General features: G+C 33.9%; 1 protein-coding gene and 1 pseudogene across 1 annotated transcript in view; both read left to right on the forward strand.

Annotated features, from left to right (window-relative positions):
- The window catches only part of ATAD2 (ATPase family AAA domain containing 2), a 58,388-nt gene that overhangs the window by 33,070 nt on the left and 7,949 nt on the right, over positions 1–17,369 (forward strand). Inside the window, exons 13-22 of the mRNA XM_032467718.1 lie at positions 139–227; positions 3,823–3,982; positions 5,034–5,124; positions 5,817–6,131; positions 6,491–6,623; positions 6,985–7,171; positions 7,847–8,032; positions 14,066–14,201; positions 15,211–15,407; positions 15,952–16,111. Coding sequence (XP_032323609.1) covers positions 139–227; positions 3,823–3,982; positions 5,034–5,124; positions 5,817–6,131; positions 6,491–6,623; positions 6,985–7,171; positions 7,847–8,032; positions 14,066–14,201; positions 15,211–15,407; positions 15,952–16,111 — 1,654 coding nt within the window. The remainder of the gene's footprint in view (positions 1–138; positions 228–3,822; positions 3,983–5,033; positions 5,125–5,816; positions 6,132–6,490; positions 6,624–6,984; positions 7,172–7,846; positions 8,033–14,065; positions 14,202–15,210; positions 15,408–15,951; positions 16,112–17,369) is intronic.
- LOC116659935 lies at positions 3,190–3,314 on the forward strand (annotated as a pseudogene).

The raw sequence follows: 17,369 nt of genomic DNA on the forward strand, positions 1-17,369 counted from the left end.
CTAAATTTACATTTAGATTTAAAAAGTATAAATTTCTATAAGCAAGTTGGAATGAAAATGGATTAAAATGGTTTATATTCAGTCTGCATAGTTGAAGTTTTTCATAGTAACATTCAGTCACTGGACTTGCTTTTCTAGGCCTATCAGATGCGCCCATCAATTATTTTTTTTGATGAAATCGATGGTCTGGCTCCAGTACGCTCAAGCAGGCAAGATCAAATTCACAGGTAAAACTTACTTAATGGAACTTCTGCTTTTCTTCCTATATTCTGAGCCATATTGATACTGCATGAGGGATAGAATGTTAAGTGGTGAAAAAACTTTACAAACCTGTTGTTTGGTAATAGAAACCAGTGTATAGTACAAAAGGAAAAAGTGAACATGTTCTGGATGGCAGAGTGTTCTCAAGCACAGTATTGGTTACAGATTTAACTTGTGATATAAACTTAAATACCCACTGGTCAGCGAGGTAAGGCAAATAAGTGAGACACGCCAGTGATAAGAGTAGGGCTGGGAAGTGTGGCTAAGTGTCTAATCATAAGAGCATAGCCCTTTTTTTTTTTTTTTAAGCTGTAGCCTGTTATTGAAGCGCAAAAGCTGACTCATACTTGGAAAATAAAATTTCTGTTTCTTTTATATTCAAATTTTTGTGTTAAAAATGTATTAAACGTTGCCAACTAATTCAGATGCTTTTAAGATGCTGCCTAGGCCAAACAAAACGTGTCTTAGGGTTTGACTACTAGTTTAAGTTTCTAATACTAGCCCAGTTTCCTCATTTTCAGAATGGAAAAGTTGCATCTCCTCTGTGATAACTGTTTACCCAAAGGAGCACTTTTTATTAGTGCCACTACCTCGGCTTGAATCTAAATTACTTTTAACCCTAGTTCATCTTCAGTTTTCAGAGCTTCTTTTCAGATGGTCTCATGAATTATCTGTAATTACTTACTTAATTTGGGATACCTGAAAGCAAATGTTTGCATGTATTCATTATGCCAGTATTGTTTTTTATTGCAGGTAACATGAAAGAGGAACAAGATATAGTATGAGTGATAGATAGGCTTTGATTTTTCTAACACCTATTTACTATATATTGATACCCTTTTTGACTTGATGCTATCAAATTTCATTTGTTGCCCTGAGGACATTAAAATGTTAACTACTGTTATGGTTAAAATAGTTGTGTCTGCACTTACCCTACCAGTAATCATACATACTTTTTATATAGTACATATTTTATCATCAGCCATACTATATTCATTGTGTTATTAGAAAAATATTTAACAATACTACTATCACTTGGCAATCAAGTTATTGAATACTTACTGTATTTTGGAACAGTTCTAAAAAGGATTGGTGAAATTTTAGTAACAAAAATTATAGGATAATTTTAGCAAGCACATGCTATATATATATTTATGAGAAACATAGTGTACAAGTCTTGTTTTTTAGAAGTTAGCACATTGAACATGATTAAGCTGTATTTATTTTTATTGAAGTGTAGTTGATATACAATGTTAGTTTCAGGTGTACATAAGCTGTATTCTTTATCTTATTGTTAGTAATAATAATGTAGGATAATGTAAATAAGTGATTATGTTAATGCATTAGAAAATAAAATTTTTAACTGAAGAGAAAGAGGATACAAATATAAAATAAGTTAAAACTGTCAAATCTTTACTCTGAATTGGAAATAACAGTATGAACTCATGATGAATTTTATTTTAAAATAAAAAGTAATCCCTGTCTTTGGGCACTAAAGAGGCCTAGGACCCATCACAGTCCAGTGGTAATTCATACAGCACTCAGAATGTGATCTCTAAAGACTAGGATTCTTCAGGAGAGATGCTGGATATCAGAACTTAGGCAGAAAATAGCAAGACAACCCTGGAATATCTTGTAATTCCTAGAAGTGAATGACTGATGGCCTCATATCAGAATGACAGCCAATTCTGAAGGGGTTTACATTGGCTGAAGATGGGACAATCTGAACATCAAAAGTAATAATGACCCAACAGATTAAAGTGCATCAAATATGGAAAAATCATCAGTTTTTAATTGTCTCTTTAAATAACTTAATCAGTCACTTCAGAGGTTGCAGAGACAGTGACTCATTACTCTGAAAATTGATAGAGAATGAATCAAGCATTTTTTTTCCTTTCCTGTACCCATGATTCAGAGTAATTTAATAATATTGATGAAATAGCATTGTTCTCTATAGAAAAGTCACAGTAAATACAAAGGAGATTATTGAATTATAAAAATAACCCTCTTGCAACCCCTTATAAAATAGTGTATTGGGACCTTTGATTTTTAATTGGGAGTGATTTTGCCCCCCAGGGGACACATATCTCGGTCTGTTTTTGATTGTCACCACTGGAAGGGGATGCTCTACTGGCATCTCGTGGGTGACGACCCTGGACGCTGTTAAATATTCTGTAACGCACAGAACAGCTCTCCACAACAAAGAATTATCTGGCTCAATATGTCAGTTGTGCCAAGACTGAGAAACCCTGATCTAAGCGATAATTGTTAGTGGCTGCTAAAAACAGTAAGAAAGGTGGAAAAGTTGATGGTAAGGTTTATAATCTGTGGATTAAGCTGATAGCATCTCAGCTAAACCCAATCCACTGATCTTAAATGAAAAATTGGTATTATGTGCCTCCTGAGGTATACAATAGGAAGTACATGGTATCTTCCTGTGAAGTATGCTTTCCCAATTAGTTTAATCTGCATCTATTAATAGGAAAGCTAGAGGGCAAGTTAAATGACCCTATCAGGAAGCATTGAGCCTAATGCAGAATGTGGGAAGGAAATTCTACAAGACAAATGAACCAGTTTCTTCAACAAATAATTGGTATGGGAGGAAGGAAAAAAAAAAGTGAAGGAAGTACAATGGGAACTGTTATGGATTTGAGGGATGTTTGACCAAGTGCAGTGTGTGTATCTTGGCTTGAACAAATCAAATGTAAAACGATTACTATGAGACAGGGACATCAGACATAGGGTAGTATCAAGGAATTCTTGTCGTTTATGTTGGTGTCGTAGTATTGTGGAAATTTTTAAAGTCCTTATCTCAGAAATACATACATGAAGTACTTAACATGAAATATTTATGGATTGAATGATATATCTGAGATTTTTTGTTTGGTTGATTGGGGAGGGGTTAATTCACTTAAAGCTATTAAGTGAATATGTACCTGGCAGGGGAGATACTATGATCACGAAGGTGGTATTCCTAGGGTGAGGCTTATCCATTGCACTCCAAATGTGCTGACCCCTGCACTTTCCCCTGAAAAAAAATTGAAAAATAAAGCTACTGAGTGAAGACATAAAAAAGGAATACTGATAATTGTTGAAATGGGGTGATGAAGATGTGGAGATTGTTTTACTATTCTCTCTCCAAAATAAAACATAATTAAAATTCTATATCTCTATGCTTATGTATATTCTGTTTTATTTTGGGGGTTTTTGATAATGTGTACATGGTGAAACATGTTATGATTTTTAGGTAATGTTTGTCTCCTTGATACATATTATTAGTACTTTTTTATGTTGTTTCCTTGTTTGAGAACTTATTAAAGTTCCTATGTGAAATTATACACCCATTTGTGGCTTTCTTAAGACTATGTTTTCCATTGATTTTAATGTCTACGTGCCATTTAGTATGTTATTTTAGATTTTTTTTAATCCATTGAAAGCAGTGGGATGCTTTGAGAAAATTCATTCACATGTGTAGTGCATTAAATCTTATCTTAGGAAAAAAAGAAATGATGTATTCCCCCTCCATACAATTAATCTCTTCTCTCTTATTTTTAAATTTAGTTCTATTGTTTCTACCCTGCTAGCTCTTATGGATGGATTGGACAGCAGAGGAGAAATTGTGGTCATTGGTGCTACCAACAGACTGGATTCTATTGATCCTGCTTTACGAAGGCCTGGTCGCTTTGACAGAGAATTCCTTTTTAGCCTACCTGATAAAGAGGTAAGAACTTAACATCACTCAAGTTGGTCACTTTCATCATGAACAAATCTTGGTATAGTGAAAATTTGAAGATTGAGTTTTGTATGTTCTAAAGCAATGTTGTATGATTAACATTTAAATATATGTATATATTTTTAAGGGGTCATTTAAAAAAAAGAACTCATAATTCTTTATTCTTTTATAAAAATAAAATAGTGTGTCCCTAAAAAGACTCTTAAAATTCTTTGAATTGAGCACACCCTTTGCATGTTAATCATACAACTTTATTTTGATTCAGAACATGTGACCTAAAGAACAGTCAGTCCTTAGCCAATTCATTAGCCTTGGCTTTTTCATGGATACAGCTGTTTCCTACCCAGTTTATTTTATTTTATTTTATTTTATTTTATTTTATTTTATTTTATTTTATTTTATTTTATTTTATTTTATTTATTTTATTTATTTTAATTTATTTTATTGAGTAAAAGTAGATTTATTCAGAGACTACATACTCCATACACAGAGCGTAGGCTGTCTCAGAAGGCAACGGAGCCAGAGGCCTAACCAGTTATTTTAAAGCTGCTTAATCTTTTGAGAACAAAGTAAGAAAATATGGGTAGAAAAAATAATAAAAATTTTTTAACGTTAAAAGTAAAAAAGATGGGAGGGTATAGCTCAGTGGCAGAGCACATGATTAACATGCACAAGGTCCTGGGTTCAATCCCCAGTACTACCATTAAAAAAGGAAAAACAAAATATGGGTAGATGTGTCAGTAGTCTTAAAAACAGTTCTTAGTATGTACCAGAATAAGCAATAGTCCAGTAGTTACTTAATTTCTCTCATTCACATTTATGATGAATAGAACTTGAGCACTATAAATGCAGATCTGTTTAATATAAATTCTTTAAGCTCTTACAAATTCATCTTTTATTTTTACTGTTTCATATTTCTGCTTATATTAGGTATTGATATCTTTAAAATTTTAGATAATCAAATTATTTTAAATAGAAATTATTCTCATCTGAATAGCATTTTATTATTATAGAAAAATTAAATTTTTTTTATTTGTAGGCTCGAAAAGAAATTCTAAAGATTCACACAAAGGATTGGAATCCTAAACCACTGGACATATTTCTAGAAGAACTAGCAGAAAACTGTGTTGGTAAACATTGCCTTAAGCATTAAAGAAATTTTATATGCATTTCAAAGATGGAACAAATTGTAGTTTTGCCAAGGTTATGTTTAAAGAAATACAGGGTTATATTTCTCATCTATTACTTGTGGCATGTTTTCTTCTTACGAAGTCTTAAATATTAAATAGAGATAATTGGCATTTTGGCTGTCAGAGAATTTGAGAACAAAGTTAGACAATAATAGTAATAATAGCTATCTTTTTTTTTTTTTTTTTTTTTGCTAACTTTATATTTTCCTAGTATCCTTTTAAGCAGTCTACATATACTATTTCAGGTAATCCACATCGTGTCCTGTGAAGTAGGTTGTGTTGTCTCCACTTTAAACATGTAGAAATGGCTGAGAGAACATAAATGACTTTGAAAGATCGTACATCTAGTAGATGACATCTGGAATTTGAACCTAGCCTGTCTGATTTCAAAACTCCTGCTCTTGACTCCTGTGCTATACCTACTGCTTGCATATTTCACTCACAAAAGTTGATTGATTTGTTAAGTATTATTACTGCCATATATACCCCAGTTCACTTGGGGAATAAGAGATATTTTAGCCTTATTACTCCTAAATATTTTTCTACTAAATTGCTAGGCTGATGTTTAATTAGCATGGTCATGCTAATAGGGTGGTAATTTACTTAAAATTTTTTTTGGTTGCCTTGGATAGGATACTGTGGTGCAGATATTAAGTCAGTATGCTCTGAGGCTGCTTTATGTGCTCTGCGTCGCCGCTACCCGCAGATCTATACCACTAGTGAGAAGCTACAGTTGGATCTCTCTTCAATTAATATCTCAGCTAAGGATTTTGAGGTAGCTATGCAAAAGATGATACCAGCCTCCCAGAGAGCTGTGACATCACCTGGGCAGGCACTGTCCACCATTGTGAAACCACTCCTGCAAAGCACCGTTCACAAGATCTTAGAAGCCCTGCAGAGAGTATTTCCACACGCAGAAATCAGAACAAATAAGGCGTTAGATTCAGGTATGAAATTTGATTGACCATTTAGTTTTCATAATCAGTAAAGCTAAATGTTTTGTACATCCCAGAAATGTGTCTTTTTATAAAAGAGCCTCTTGAGAGGAATTTGGTCATGCTTTGCCCAGATGTTTGAAGATTTACTTCGCAGATTGCCCTAGACTTAATGTACAGTAAGTTTGGAATGTATTTTTAAATTTATTTGCTATTCATATCTGCACAAATACGTATCTATACAAATATTTTTGATTCTTAAGAAGATTTCATTGAAGTTCCATTGGTTTGCTAATTGAAGCATTACATAAAAATTTGCTTTGTAATCCAGAAAAGTTACTAAATATGCACACTTTTTGTTTGTCTTATAGATATTTCTTGTCCTCTGTTAGAAAGTGACTTGGCTTACAGTGATGATGATGTTCCATCAGTATATGGAAATGGACTTTCTCAAAAATCCTTCAATAAGCTAAAAGAAAATTTTAATTTTCTTCATTTGAATAGGTATATTTCTCTTGAAAATTTATATGTACACACACACTTTTTTTTCCTGGTATGTAAATTCCCTTAAACTAAATGAAATGGTGTTTAAAAAGATAAAAGATGCCAACTAACCTCCTTTTTTAAAGTTAAAATAGAAAAATTTTTGTTGTTACATTTGTCATGATTGTAGGAACTACAACGTATAAAGTATTCTAAAAATCCATAGAGGTTGATTGTTTCTAAAAACCATGAGAACCATGATGTTATGATTGGCCAGCCATGTAGTCAAAATTTTTGACTTACGCAATTTTGTAATTGGTAATTTGGGAGGAAAATTTAAACTTTTTTCCCTAAAATATAGGTTATTACTCATTTCTTTCAGAAATGCTTGTTATCAACCTATGTCCTTTCGACCGAGGATATTGATAGTGGGAGAACCAGGATTTGGGCAAGGTTCTCATCTGGCACCAGCTGTCATCCATGCTTTGGAAAAATTTGCAGTGTACACATTAGACATTCCTGTTCTTTTTGGAGTCAGTGCTACATCTCCTGAAGAAACATGTGCCCAGGTAATTTATTTGTGCCTAGACAAATAAGCTTTAAGACAAAGCAGTCTTCCAAAGATAAAATCTGAAATTGCCTCATTGTTTTTGTGCAGTGTTTTTATGCCTTTCTGATTTCTAACTTCAGGTTTACGGAATAGAACTAGGCATAATTGCTTGCTTATTAAAGAGTATGGGTTTAAATCCCATTTCTACTACTTAATATCTATGTGTCCTTAGGAGGGTTATTAGATCTCTGCCTCATTTCACCTGTTTACATAGTGGAGATAATAATAGTACTTACCTTGTATGGCTGTTGTGAGAATTAAATGAGTGAAATATTTAAAACAGTGCTACTATGTAGAAAGTACTCAGATATTCTGCTGCTTCTGTTTTTGCTATATTGAAATTTAAATGTTTTAAATATAAAAGTGTTTTATATTTATATTTTTATATTTAATCTTGGTTACCATAACAGAAAAGTCTTCTAGATTTCTTGAGCAGTTTTCTGACTACTTGAAGCAATTACGTTTTCCTAAAAATGAGATTTTATAAAACATTTAAAAACAAGATTGTGGGATTAGGGGAAGCATTTTAAAAACTTGAAGGTTTTATGAGAAGTTAAACATTGTTCCAGATTAATAAAGCACTTTGCTAATGTGCTGACTCTAACTGAATGTAATTTTTTTCTCTCTCTACTAGATGATTCGTGAAGCTAAGAGAACAGCACCAAGTATAGTCTATGTTCCTCATATTCACTTATGGTGGGACATAGTTGGACCAACACTCAAAGCCACATTTACCACATTATTACAGAATATTCCCTCATTTGCTCCAGTTTTATTACTTGCAACTTCTGACAAACCTCATTCCGCTCTGCCAGAAGAGGTAAGTTGTTGGGGGAATCATTATACTTTAAAAAGAGATATTTATACCAAAGTAGTAAGAATTTATTGTAAAAATTCCAGGTGTTACAGAGGTGAATAAAATGATAAGGAAGTTTTCTTATTATAAGGTACTATCGTTAACTATTTGATACATGTGCTTGTTGGGCAGGATGGTGTGTGTATATGTGTATGAGTATAGTAAAGCCACATTATAAATTTTTTTCTCTAAATGGAATTATATGATGCATACTATTCTATAACTTGCTTTATATATCTTACATATTTTTAAATACATAAATCTTAAAATTCCTTTTAAGAGCAGCATGGCTTTTTGCGTTGTCCTGATGTACTATAATTATTTACCCAAATCCTTATTAATACATATTTCCAGTTGTTTTCCAGTTTTTCTGTTGAACTGCTGCAGTGAACATTCTTGGGTTTTAAGTTGTGTGAGCATCACTATCTGGATTTTTCTAACATTAACTTCAATTCCTAAAAGTGGAATAACTATCTTAGTCAAAGAGTATGCACATTTGACACTTTTGATAGTGGCTAATTTACTGTCTTTCAAATTTGTGCCAATTTAGACAACTACCAGTGACAAACAAAAGTTCATGCTGTTTTTGCGTTGAATACTCTTCTAGCTATTTGCCTGGTGTAATCCTTTATTTTTCTCAAGTGTCTGCCTAGATATCACCTCAGAGAGGTTTTCCCTGATCAGTTTCTCAGTGATAGCAATATAGCTCCTCTGCCCATCACTCTCTTCCCTTACTCTGCTTTGTTTTTTATCGCTGTCTGACATTAAATATTAATTTATTTGACTCTGTCTCTCGTAGCAGAATATAAAGTACAAGAAGTCAGGGACTTTTTTTCCACTTCTGTATCCCCAGAGTACATTAATAAGCATATTGTAGGCTTCTGTGTGTGTATGTGTGTGTTTTAATGAATGAATGAAGTTTTTCCATAGGTTTGACAGAATTGGTATATAGCTTTTAGAACATCAGTAGGAAGATAAATTCCAACACTTTATCAAAGAAACATTTATTATGTGGGTGTTCTGTGCCAGGCATGGTTCTAGATGCTAGAAATGTAGCATCAAACAATACAAATAAAAATTTGTATCCTCCTAGGGCTTACATTCTAGTTGAGGGAGAGACAAACAAAAATAAGTAGACTATATAATACTAACCTATTGCTATAGAGGAAAATTTAGCCAAGCAGGGCCAAAAGAGTGTTCTAGGGTCATAGTGTTAAATCTGCTAGGTTAGTCTCACTAAGAAGATGACATTTGAGCAAAGACCCAGAAAAGGTAAGGTAGTGACCCATTTGCGTATCTGAGGGACAAAGGTTCCTGGCAGAGGAAAGCAAGTGCTAAAGCTTTGAAGCAAAAGTGTGTTGGGAAAATATCAAATAGAGCCGAGTGAGTGTATGGCAGAGTAGAAGGAAATGAAGTCAAGGAATTTTCAAAGGACCAAATTATGTCCCTGATGGCAGTTTTAGTAGTTGTGAATTATTCAGCTAAAAATTAAATAAACTGGGAAATGAACATTAAGTTAATTACAGATTCTCGGGGTGGGAAGAGTCCTTAATGGTTTCTAGTTTAGTTTATCATCTAGTTTTTGACTCTCCTTTATAGTCTTTCTTTTGTAGAGAACACTTTTTTCACTGTTCATTTTGTTAGCTCTGACTCTTGAAAAATCAGCTTATTTTGAGAGGCATCCATCTTTTAATCTCCATTTTTTTCCCCCAGGTGTTACAGAGAACCTGTCTAATCTGTCTTCATCTTGATAACTCTTTGTATACTTGAATATGTTTTTGTGTTCATTTCTGTCTCCCCACTCTGATCCAGGTTTCTTTACACCAAATATTTCTTCTTGTATGATATGGTGTATTCCTTAGGGTTATTAAATACAATAGAAATTTATTCTTTGCTCTTAACAATACCAGGCAGATGACTAGATTGGCAGGTCTACCCTCCCCTATGTAGTCATTCCAGAAACTTGGGCTGAGAGAGCTTTCTCATTTTTATTGCATGGCTTTTCAGTTTACGTTTATTCCACCCAGCTGAAAGGGTTGGCCTATTCTTGTGCATGATCTGAGTGTGACACATATCATTTCCTTTCACATTCCATTGGCTAAAACTCATAGCAGTACCTAACTGCAAGGGAGACTAGGAAACATGATATAGTAGTTTGCCCCCAAAAAAGAAAACATGGACTGTGATGGGAGCAGGCTCTGCTACACATCACACGTATTTTTAGTTTTCAAAATTCTAGTCACTCTCCTAAATGTCTTTGTCTTTATATTCGTTCTGAAAGGCAGTACCCAGAATAAATTAAGTACTCTAACAGTGTTCTGATTAACAGAGTAATGAAGAATTGCTATTTGGTAGCCACATTATACCATTGGTTTATTGTCCTCACTGTCAATTAAAACTTTGTTAATTATTTTGAAGTTTGAAACAAAGATAAACTTATATTCTTGGTAATAAGTAAGGCAAATGAGCTGAACTTTATATGGATATAGGGAGGTTAATAAACTGTAATCAGTTTAATCTGGGGTAGCTTTATCAAGAATGTGGGAATTCTGCCCTTAAAGATCTTTTTTTTAATATAGCTTCTTTGTTTTCTTACGGTAATATTGCCTAAGTATGTAATCATATAATTGTAACCTGGCTAAAGTATCTCAGTATCACTCTGTAGAGTAGAGTGGAATGGGCATTGGACCAGAAATTGGTTGTTTTATAAAATGAATAATCTATATGGATGCAAATAAGCAAGTCCACCTTGAGCCTCATCTAGTCTATACAATCCTTAGAGATTCTGTGATACTGTCTATACAGCATTGGACTATAATACATAAGAAGTGCTGCATATACCGTTACTAGGTACATGAAAGTTTTTCCATGTCAAAACTGCGGTCAGAGTGCCTGTGTGCATGAGCACCAGTGGGCCCTAGCAACCAGCAGTACGGAAAAATGAGAAAGTCATCAGTGAATTAGAAACTTTGATGAATCCATGAAAGACAAAGCAGTGGGAATTAGATTAGATTGGTGTAGGTAACTGCATTTCAAAGCATGTGCATAAAAGGACTGCTTTGAAAGTTGAGAGTGGTTTCTAACTGCGTCAGTGCTAGGTGGGAATTGAAACAGACCTTGGACAACTTTGGGGTAGTTGGCTTTCTGTACTACAGGCCATGCCAGGCAGCAGTGAGCAGAGTTTGTCCTCAGCTAGAGCAGTAAAGGTGGGCCCAACGTCTAGTGTGGTAGAGTGGTGACTTTATCTGTAGGTAGTGATATGAGGAATGGGAAGACCCTTTGCCCAGAAGGCAAATTACAGGCACATTCTGTTCCCAGTGTAGGCTAGCTTCTTCCATAATCACTGAAAGTAGAAGCTAGAATAAGCAGAAAAAGCCTCGGACGATCAGAGATCTCAGAGGCAAAGATGAGTTTATAAATAAGCATTTGAGGAAGGACAGCTCCATGGATAATCATGGTTTACCAACAGACACTAGTGCATCACCAGCAGACATCAGTTGAAGACATTATAAAAGAAATAACCCCTCCCCAAATGAAAACCCCCACAGTACTGAAAAGGAGCAGACACAGATGAAAAATGAATTAGCTAGTTGGAAGATCATGAGATCAGGAATTCTATAGTACAAAAAGGCAGAGATTTGACAAGTGAGGAAAAAGTTAAAGAGCGTGGAAGAGATAGATTCACGTCTAACATCTATTTAATGGGATTTATAGGAGGTGAAAAGAAATGTAGAAGAGCAATATAGTAGAACATTTCATGGAATTAAAAACAAAAGTCTTCAGATTTAAAAGGTCCCCTGTATTCTAACTGATGGATGTAAAAAGGCCCACATCTAGATAAAAATTCGAAACAACAGAAGTACAAAGAAAAATCTAAAAATCTTCCAAGAGAAAAAACAGTACTAGAAAGGACTGAAAATCAAATTGCTTCTAGTTCTCATTCTATTACCCACTACTAATAAGGAGGCAACTGAATAGTATTTTTCAAAGTTTGAAGGAAAAGAATTTTGAACCTGTAATTTTCTCCCCAGTCTATTTAGCATTTGAGTGACAGAGCAAAATAAAGATGTTTTTGAATATACAATGCCTAAGAAATTATTACCTATAAACAACGACTGAAAGAATTATTAAAGGATTATTTCTCCTTGGGTTTTTTTATTTTGCAGAAGTGGCACGTTAGAAGCAGTGAGTGAAGAAAACAGTCAAACTTGTCACAGAATTGTGCTAGAAACTTTTTTTTTTTAAGAACGTGATACTAAATCTAAGTCCATCTTGGTCTGAACTCAAAATGGCAGGAAGGACAATAGTGAAGAAAAATGAGGAAGTAAAAAGCACATTCAGATTTGTATCTGATATGTAGACATTGATTAACCTTAAGTTTGGTTGAAAAAGAAGCTCAAGAGATAAGTCTATTAAAACTTGTAACAATAGAAGAATAGAAGAAATACAGCATACAACTTCCAACCACCAGAAGGGAGGAAAAGGTCAACAAAATAAATGGATTCTAAAATGTAATGGAGAAGAAAAAAGTGCTTGAGTTTCCAAGAAAATTTTGAAAAGGCAATGAGGGGGTTCTTGGCCCACCAAATATGGTAAAGCACACTACATAGTTAGTAATTAAAACTATGAATTTGGGCCAGAATGAACAAATCAATGAAGTACAGTTCATTAAGAGACTCTTGAATGCATGGTAAATCAATACATGAATTAGCTAAAGTAGAGACTTATTTAATAAAAAATGCTGGGACAAAAGGAGGAAAATGTTCATAATTTTTATAAGCTTGGAGCATGGAAGACCCTATAAAGCAGAAAATGCAAAACTATGAATGTAAGTTTCTCTCCATCAGAGGTACCCTAAACAGAGTACACAAGCATCATACAAGGAATGAACATTATTATCCTCTAATAATAATACTTGGAAAGGTGTAGAAGTTTGTTTGGGAATATCATTTTGGGATCTGTTTTGTCTTTATTCTTTTTTTGGCAGTAAACTATACATAACATAGAATTTACCATTTTAACCATTTTTAATTCAGTGGCATCAAGTACATTACATTGTGTTCACAGGTTTGTGTAGCCATCACCATTATCCATTTCCAGAACTTTTTCATCATCCCAAACAGAAACTCTGTACCCATTAGACAATTACTTCCCATCCCCTCCTTTCCCAACCGTTGGAAATCTCTAATAACCTCCGTCTCTTTGAATTTACCTATTCTAGGTATTGTCATATAGGTAGAACATAAAGTATTTGTCCTTTTGTGACTGGCTTATTTCACTTAGCTTAAAGTTTGCAGTGTTCATCTATATTGTAGCATGTGTTAGAATTTCATTCCTTTTTAAGTTGAATATTCCATTGTATGCACATAAAACGTTTTTTTATCTGTTTATCTGGTGATGAACATTTGGATTATCTCTACCTCCTTGTACTATGAATAATCCTGCTATGATTATTGGTATACAAGTAACTATTGAGTTTTTTTTTCTTCTAGTATTTTTGCATATATACACTGGGTTATGTGATAATTCTGTGTTCAACTTTTTGAGGAGCCACCATACTGTTTTCCACAAAAACTGCACCATTTTACATTCTTACCAGCACAAGTGGTGTGATTTCTCCACATCCTTACCAGCACTTGTAATTTTTCAGACTTTATTCTTATTATTCCTAATGAACCATTGATTCTCATATTTCACTTTGGGTTGTGAAAGTGAATTAATTGATCTCAATGAAACCCTTTAAGTAAAATATCACTATATTAGTTACCATATGAATTATAGTCTGGAGTCTTGAGTTTTAAAGATCTCATGTTTTTTAGTTCCTAATGTATTGCATACATGGTTTATACATAAATCCAGCATATGTAAAATATTTAAGAGATCATTTCTTTATTATATAATTTAGATAGTTATTAAAAATACTGTTGTCTTGAATGATACATAGTATGTGTGTGTATGCATATAAAAATATATAATGCATTTGTTTTCTTTTTTAAGGTGCAAGAATTATTTATCCATGATTATGGAGAAATTTTTAATGTCCAGTTACCTAGTAGAGAAGAACGGACACAATTTTTTGAAGATTTAATTCTAAAGCAAGCGGCTAAGCCTCCTATATCAAAAAAGAAAGCAGGTTAGTTCCTGTATCAAAGTTAATATGTAATAATTTTGAGAAAGTGGGAATAAAATATCAGTTAATGGCATTGCCATCTTCCAATACCACAAGGTCAAAACCTTATTCCTGAGGTTGACACCTCTTACTGCTTAAAAATCCCTGGGCTTCCCATTAAAATAGACTAAAGTTGTTAAAGCATGCAAGGCTTTTCAGAGTGTGGCCCTAATCTATGTGGAATTTTAGCTAGAATTCATAGCATAGCCCCAGTCTGTCTTTCCAAGCCCATTTTTAGAACTTTCCTCTCCCACATCTTCTCCTTACAAAGCACTCTATCTTTAAACCATACACAACATATCCTGTCTTTCCATAATTTTGTTCATGCTTGTTCCATGTCAGTAATGCTTCTATTCCCAACCTGTCTCTGTCTAAGGAACTGCTTGTCTTAGTGTAACTCATTTTTTCTCCCCTAACATCTGGACAAAATTAATTTACTACCTTAATGACACTCTGTACTTTTTTTATACTACTAATATGACATTAGGGTGATGTTATAATTATGTGTCTTACTTAATAGATTGCAACTTACTGGGGCAGCACTCTCATATTCACTTTTTTATCCTAAGTACTTATTAGTGCATATCTGATTAAATAAAATTAAGCCTTTGTTATATTTGAAACATACCACAATTTTTTAGTAGTTCAGAAATTAACTAATAATGAAGACTTTTTAAAATAATTAGAATATTCTTGTCCTGGAAATATGCAGTTTCAAATTTTTAATAGCCTCTTAAATGATCTTAAAATGGTGATGACTTAGAAATTAGCATTCCAAATTACACATTACCAGTTATTGCTGGAGAGGATGAAGGGGTTGGGATTACGGTAGCACTTCAGTATTTCAGATCTTCTGATTCCTGGCAGATATAAGGAGGATAACCCCTGAAAGTGTGGCTACTATGTGCATTGAATCATTTGTCACTCTTGATATGATGGGAGAGGGTAACTAAAATCTTCCATTCATGTAAAGTTCTGCAGGCTTTGGAGGTACTTCCCGTAGCACCACCGCCTGAGCCAAGACCATTGACATCAGAAGAAGTAAAACGACTAGAAGAACAAGAAGAAGATACGTTTAGAGAACTGAGGATTTTCTTAAGAAATGTTACTCACCGGCTCGCCATTGACAAGCGATTCAGAATATTTACTAAACCTGTTGACCCTGATGAGGTATTAATTAACATTTGCATCAGATGTGTTCTGAGCTATAATGCTTCAAAATTAAAGAACATTTGAATAGTTTATGTGGTTCCCTCTGTACACTCTTGTTTTTTTCTATTTAGAAACATGCCAGGTAGTGTCCTAAGCACAGGGAGGCTTCAAGAACTATGTAATGCATTTTCCCTTCCTGTAGAGCATAGACAATTAACTTTGCCCAACTCAAACCTTCTACAGGTAATTTGAGAATGTCTTAATGCTACATAATATTATTGAGAGTCACACATTTAAGAGTGAGGTCCTAAGTTGACATTGAAGGATAGGTGGCATTTGGATGAGAAAAGAGGTATAGGATGTTACTAGAGGTACAGGAGCCCAAGAATAGGAATGAGTACAAAATAAAACCAGGGTTAAATAGTCAGTTTCAAATTAATCACTTTAATATACTGTCTCTTAAGTATTTATTCTCTCTCCCCTATATTGCCTGAAAATTTTGACTCAGATTTTTTTGTGTTCAGAGTTAATTTAGTGAATTGATTATTTGCTTGAATTTCAGGTTCCTGATTATGTCACTGTAATAAAGCAACCAATGGACCTTTCATCTGTAATCAGTAAAATTGATCTCCACAAGTATCTGACTGTGAAAGACTATTTGAGTGATATTGATCTAATTTGTAGTAATGCTTTAGAATACAATCCAGATAGAGATCCTGGAGGTGAGCATTAGTGTTTTTCGGTTTTTTTCCCTAGTGGGTGGAATGGGGGTTGCTAACACTTAGTGAAGGGTGATTTGCTACTAGATGCTATATTACCAACATTTTACATTCACAATGCCATTCAGTCCTCACAGCAATACCCTCATTTGAGAGTTGAGGAAAATGGAAGTTTAGAGAGGTTAAAAAACTTATTCAAGGTCATACTACCAGGAAATGGCAGAGGCAGAACTCGAGTGCAGGTTTCTTTCACTCCAAAACAATTGCATGATACAGCCTCTAATGAACCACAGAAGTGCATAACAACTTAGCTTGTTTACTTTGTTTATCAATACTCTTTCTCAAAGTAGAAAAATTAAAACTCTCTGTAATAAGTTTGAAAGGATTTTCTTAGTTAAGGCCATTATAATTTTTATTTACAAAATTAATATGGTATAATGCTTACTAATAATAATGTTTTAAAAATTAAATTCCCCATTTCCTTTCTCCAAAGGTGGACACTGTTAAGTTTGGGGATATCTTTCCAGACCTTTTCTATGCATATACACATTCTACCTCACCTACTGAGTCTATTAATAAAATTTATAAAGTAAGGGATTTTTTAAGTGACATATTTGTTCATATATATAATGATATATTCAAATATCTACATATTTGATATAAACTTGTTCATTTCCAAAACAGTATTCTCTCAGGTACTTCTTTTTCCTAGCATCCTATTCTTGTTTTATGGATGCGTTGTTTTTAACTGTCTTGGTGGATAATTTTTTTCAATAATTCTGTTTGCTGCATTAACTCTCTCCTCCAGTACATTGGCTTTCTGTTTTTAAATTTGTAGTGGTTATAAAATTAGCATTGATTAGCATTAGACCCATTGAGAGTTTCTTCAATGATTGAAAAGCTCACTGTTATTTCCCACCCCCAGTCCTTTACCCCAGCCTTCCCTAGATTTTACCCCATAGGTCAGAGTTCTGGAGGTAAGCAGTGGGGAACATGCTATCAAACTGGCAACAGCCCCCTTAACTGCAGAAAGAAGGAAGCATTTACCCTGGAGGAAGAGAGCTTTTTTTGTCTCATTGCAATCATACTGCTGCTGCTTCTCTTTCTGTCTGTTGTGATAGTCTAAAATTACTTTAGACCCGTGGTGTTCACACTTAAGCAGGCATCAGCATCTCCTAAAGGACTTGTTAAGATGCAGCTTTCTGGGCCCCATGTTGACAATTTCTGATTGTGTAGATGTAAGGTAGAGCCTGAGAATGTG

The sequence above is a fragment of the Camelus ferus genome, chromosome 25, assembly GCF_009834535.1.
Source record: "Camelus ferus isolate YT-003-E chromosome 25, BCGSAC_Cfer_1.0, whole genome shotgun sequence".
NCBI classification, from domain to species: Eukaryota; Metazoa; Chordata; class Mammalia; order Artiodactyla; family Camelidae; genus Camelus; species Camelus ferus.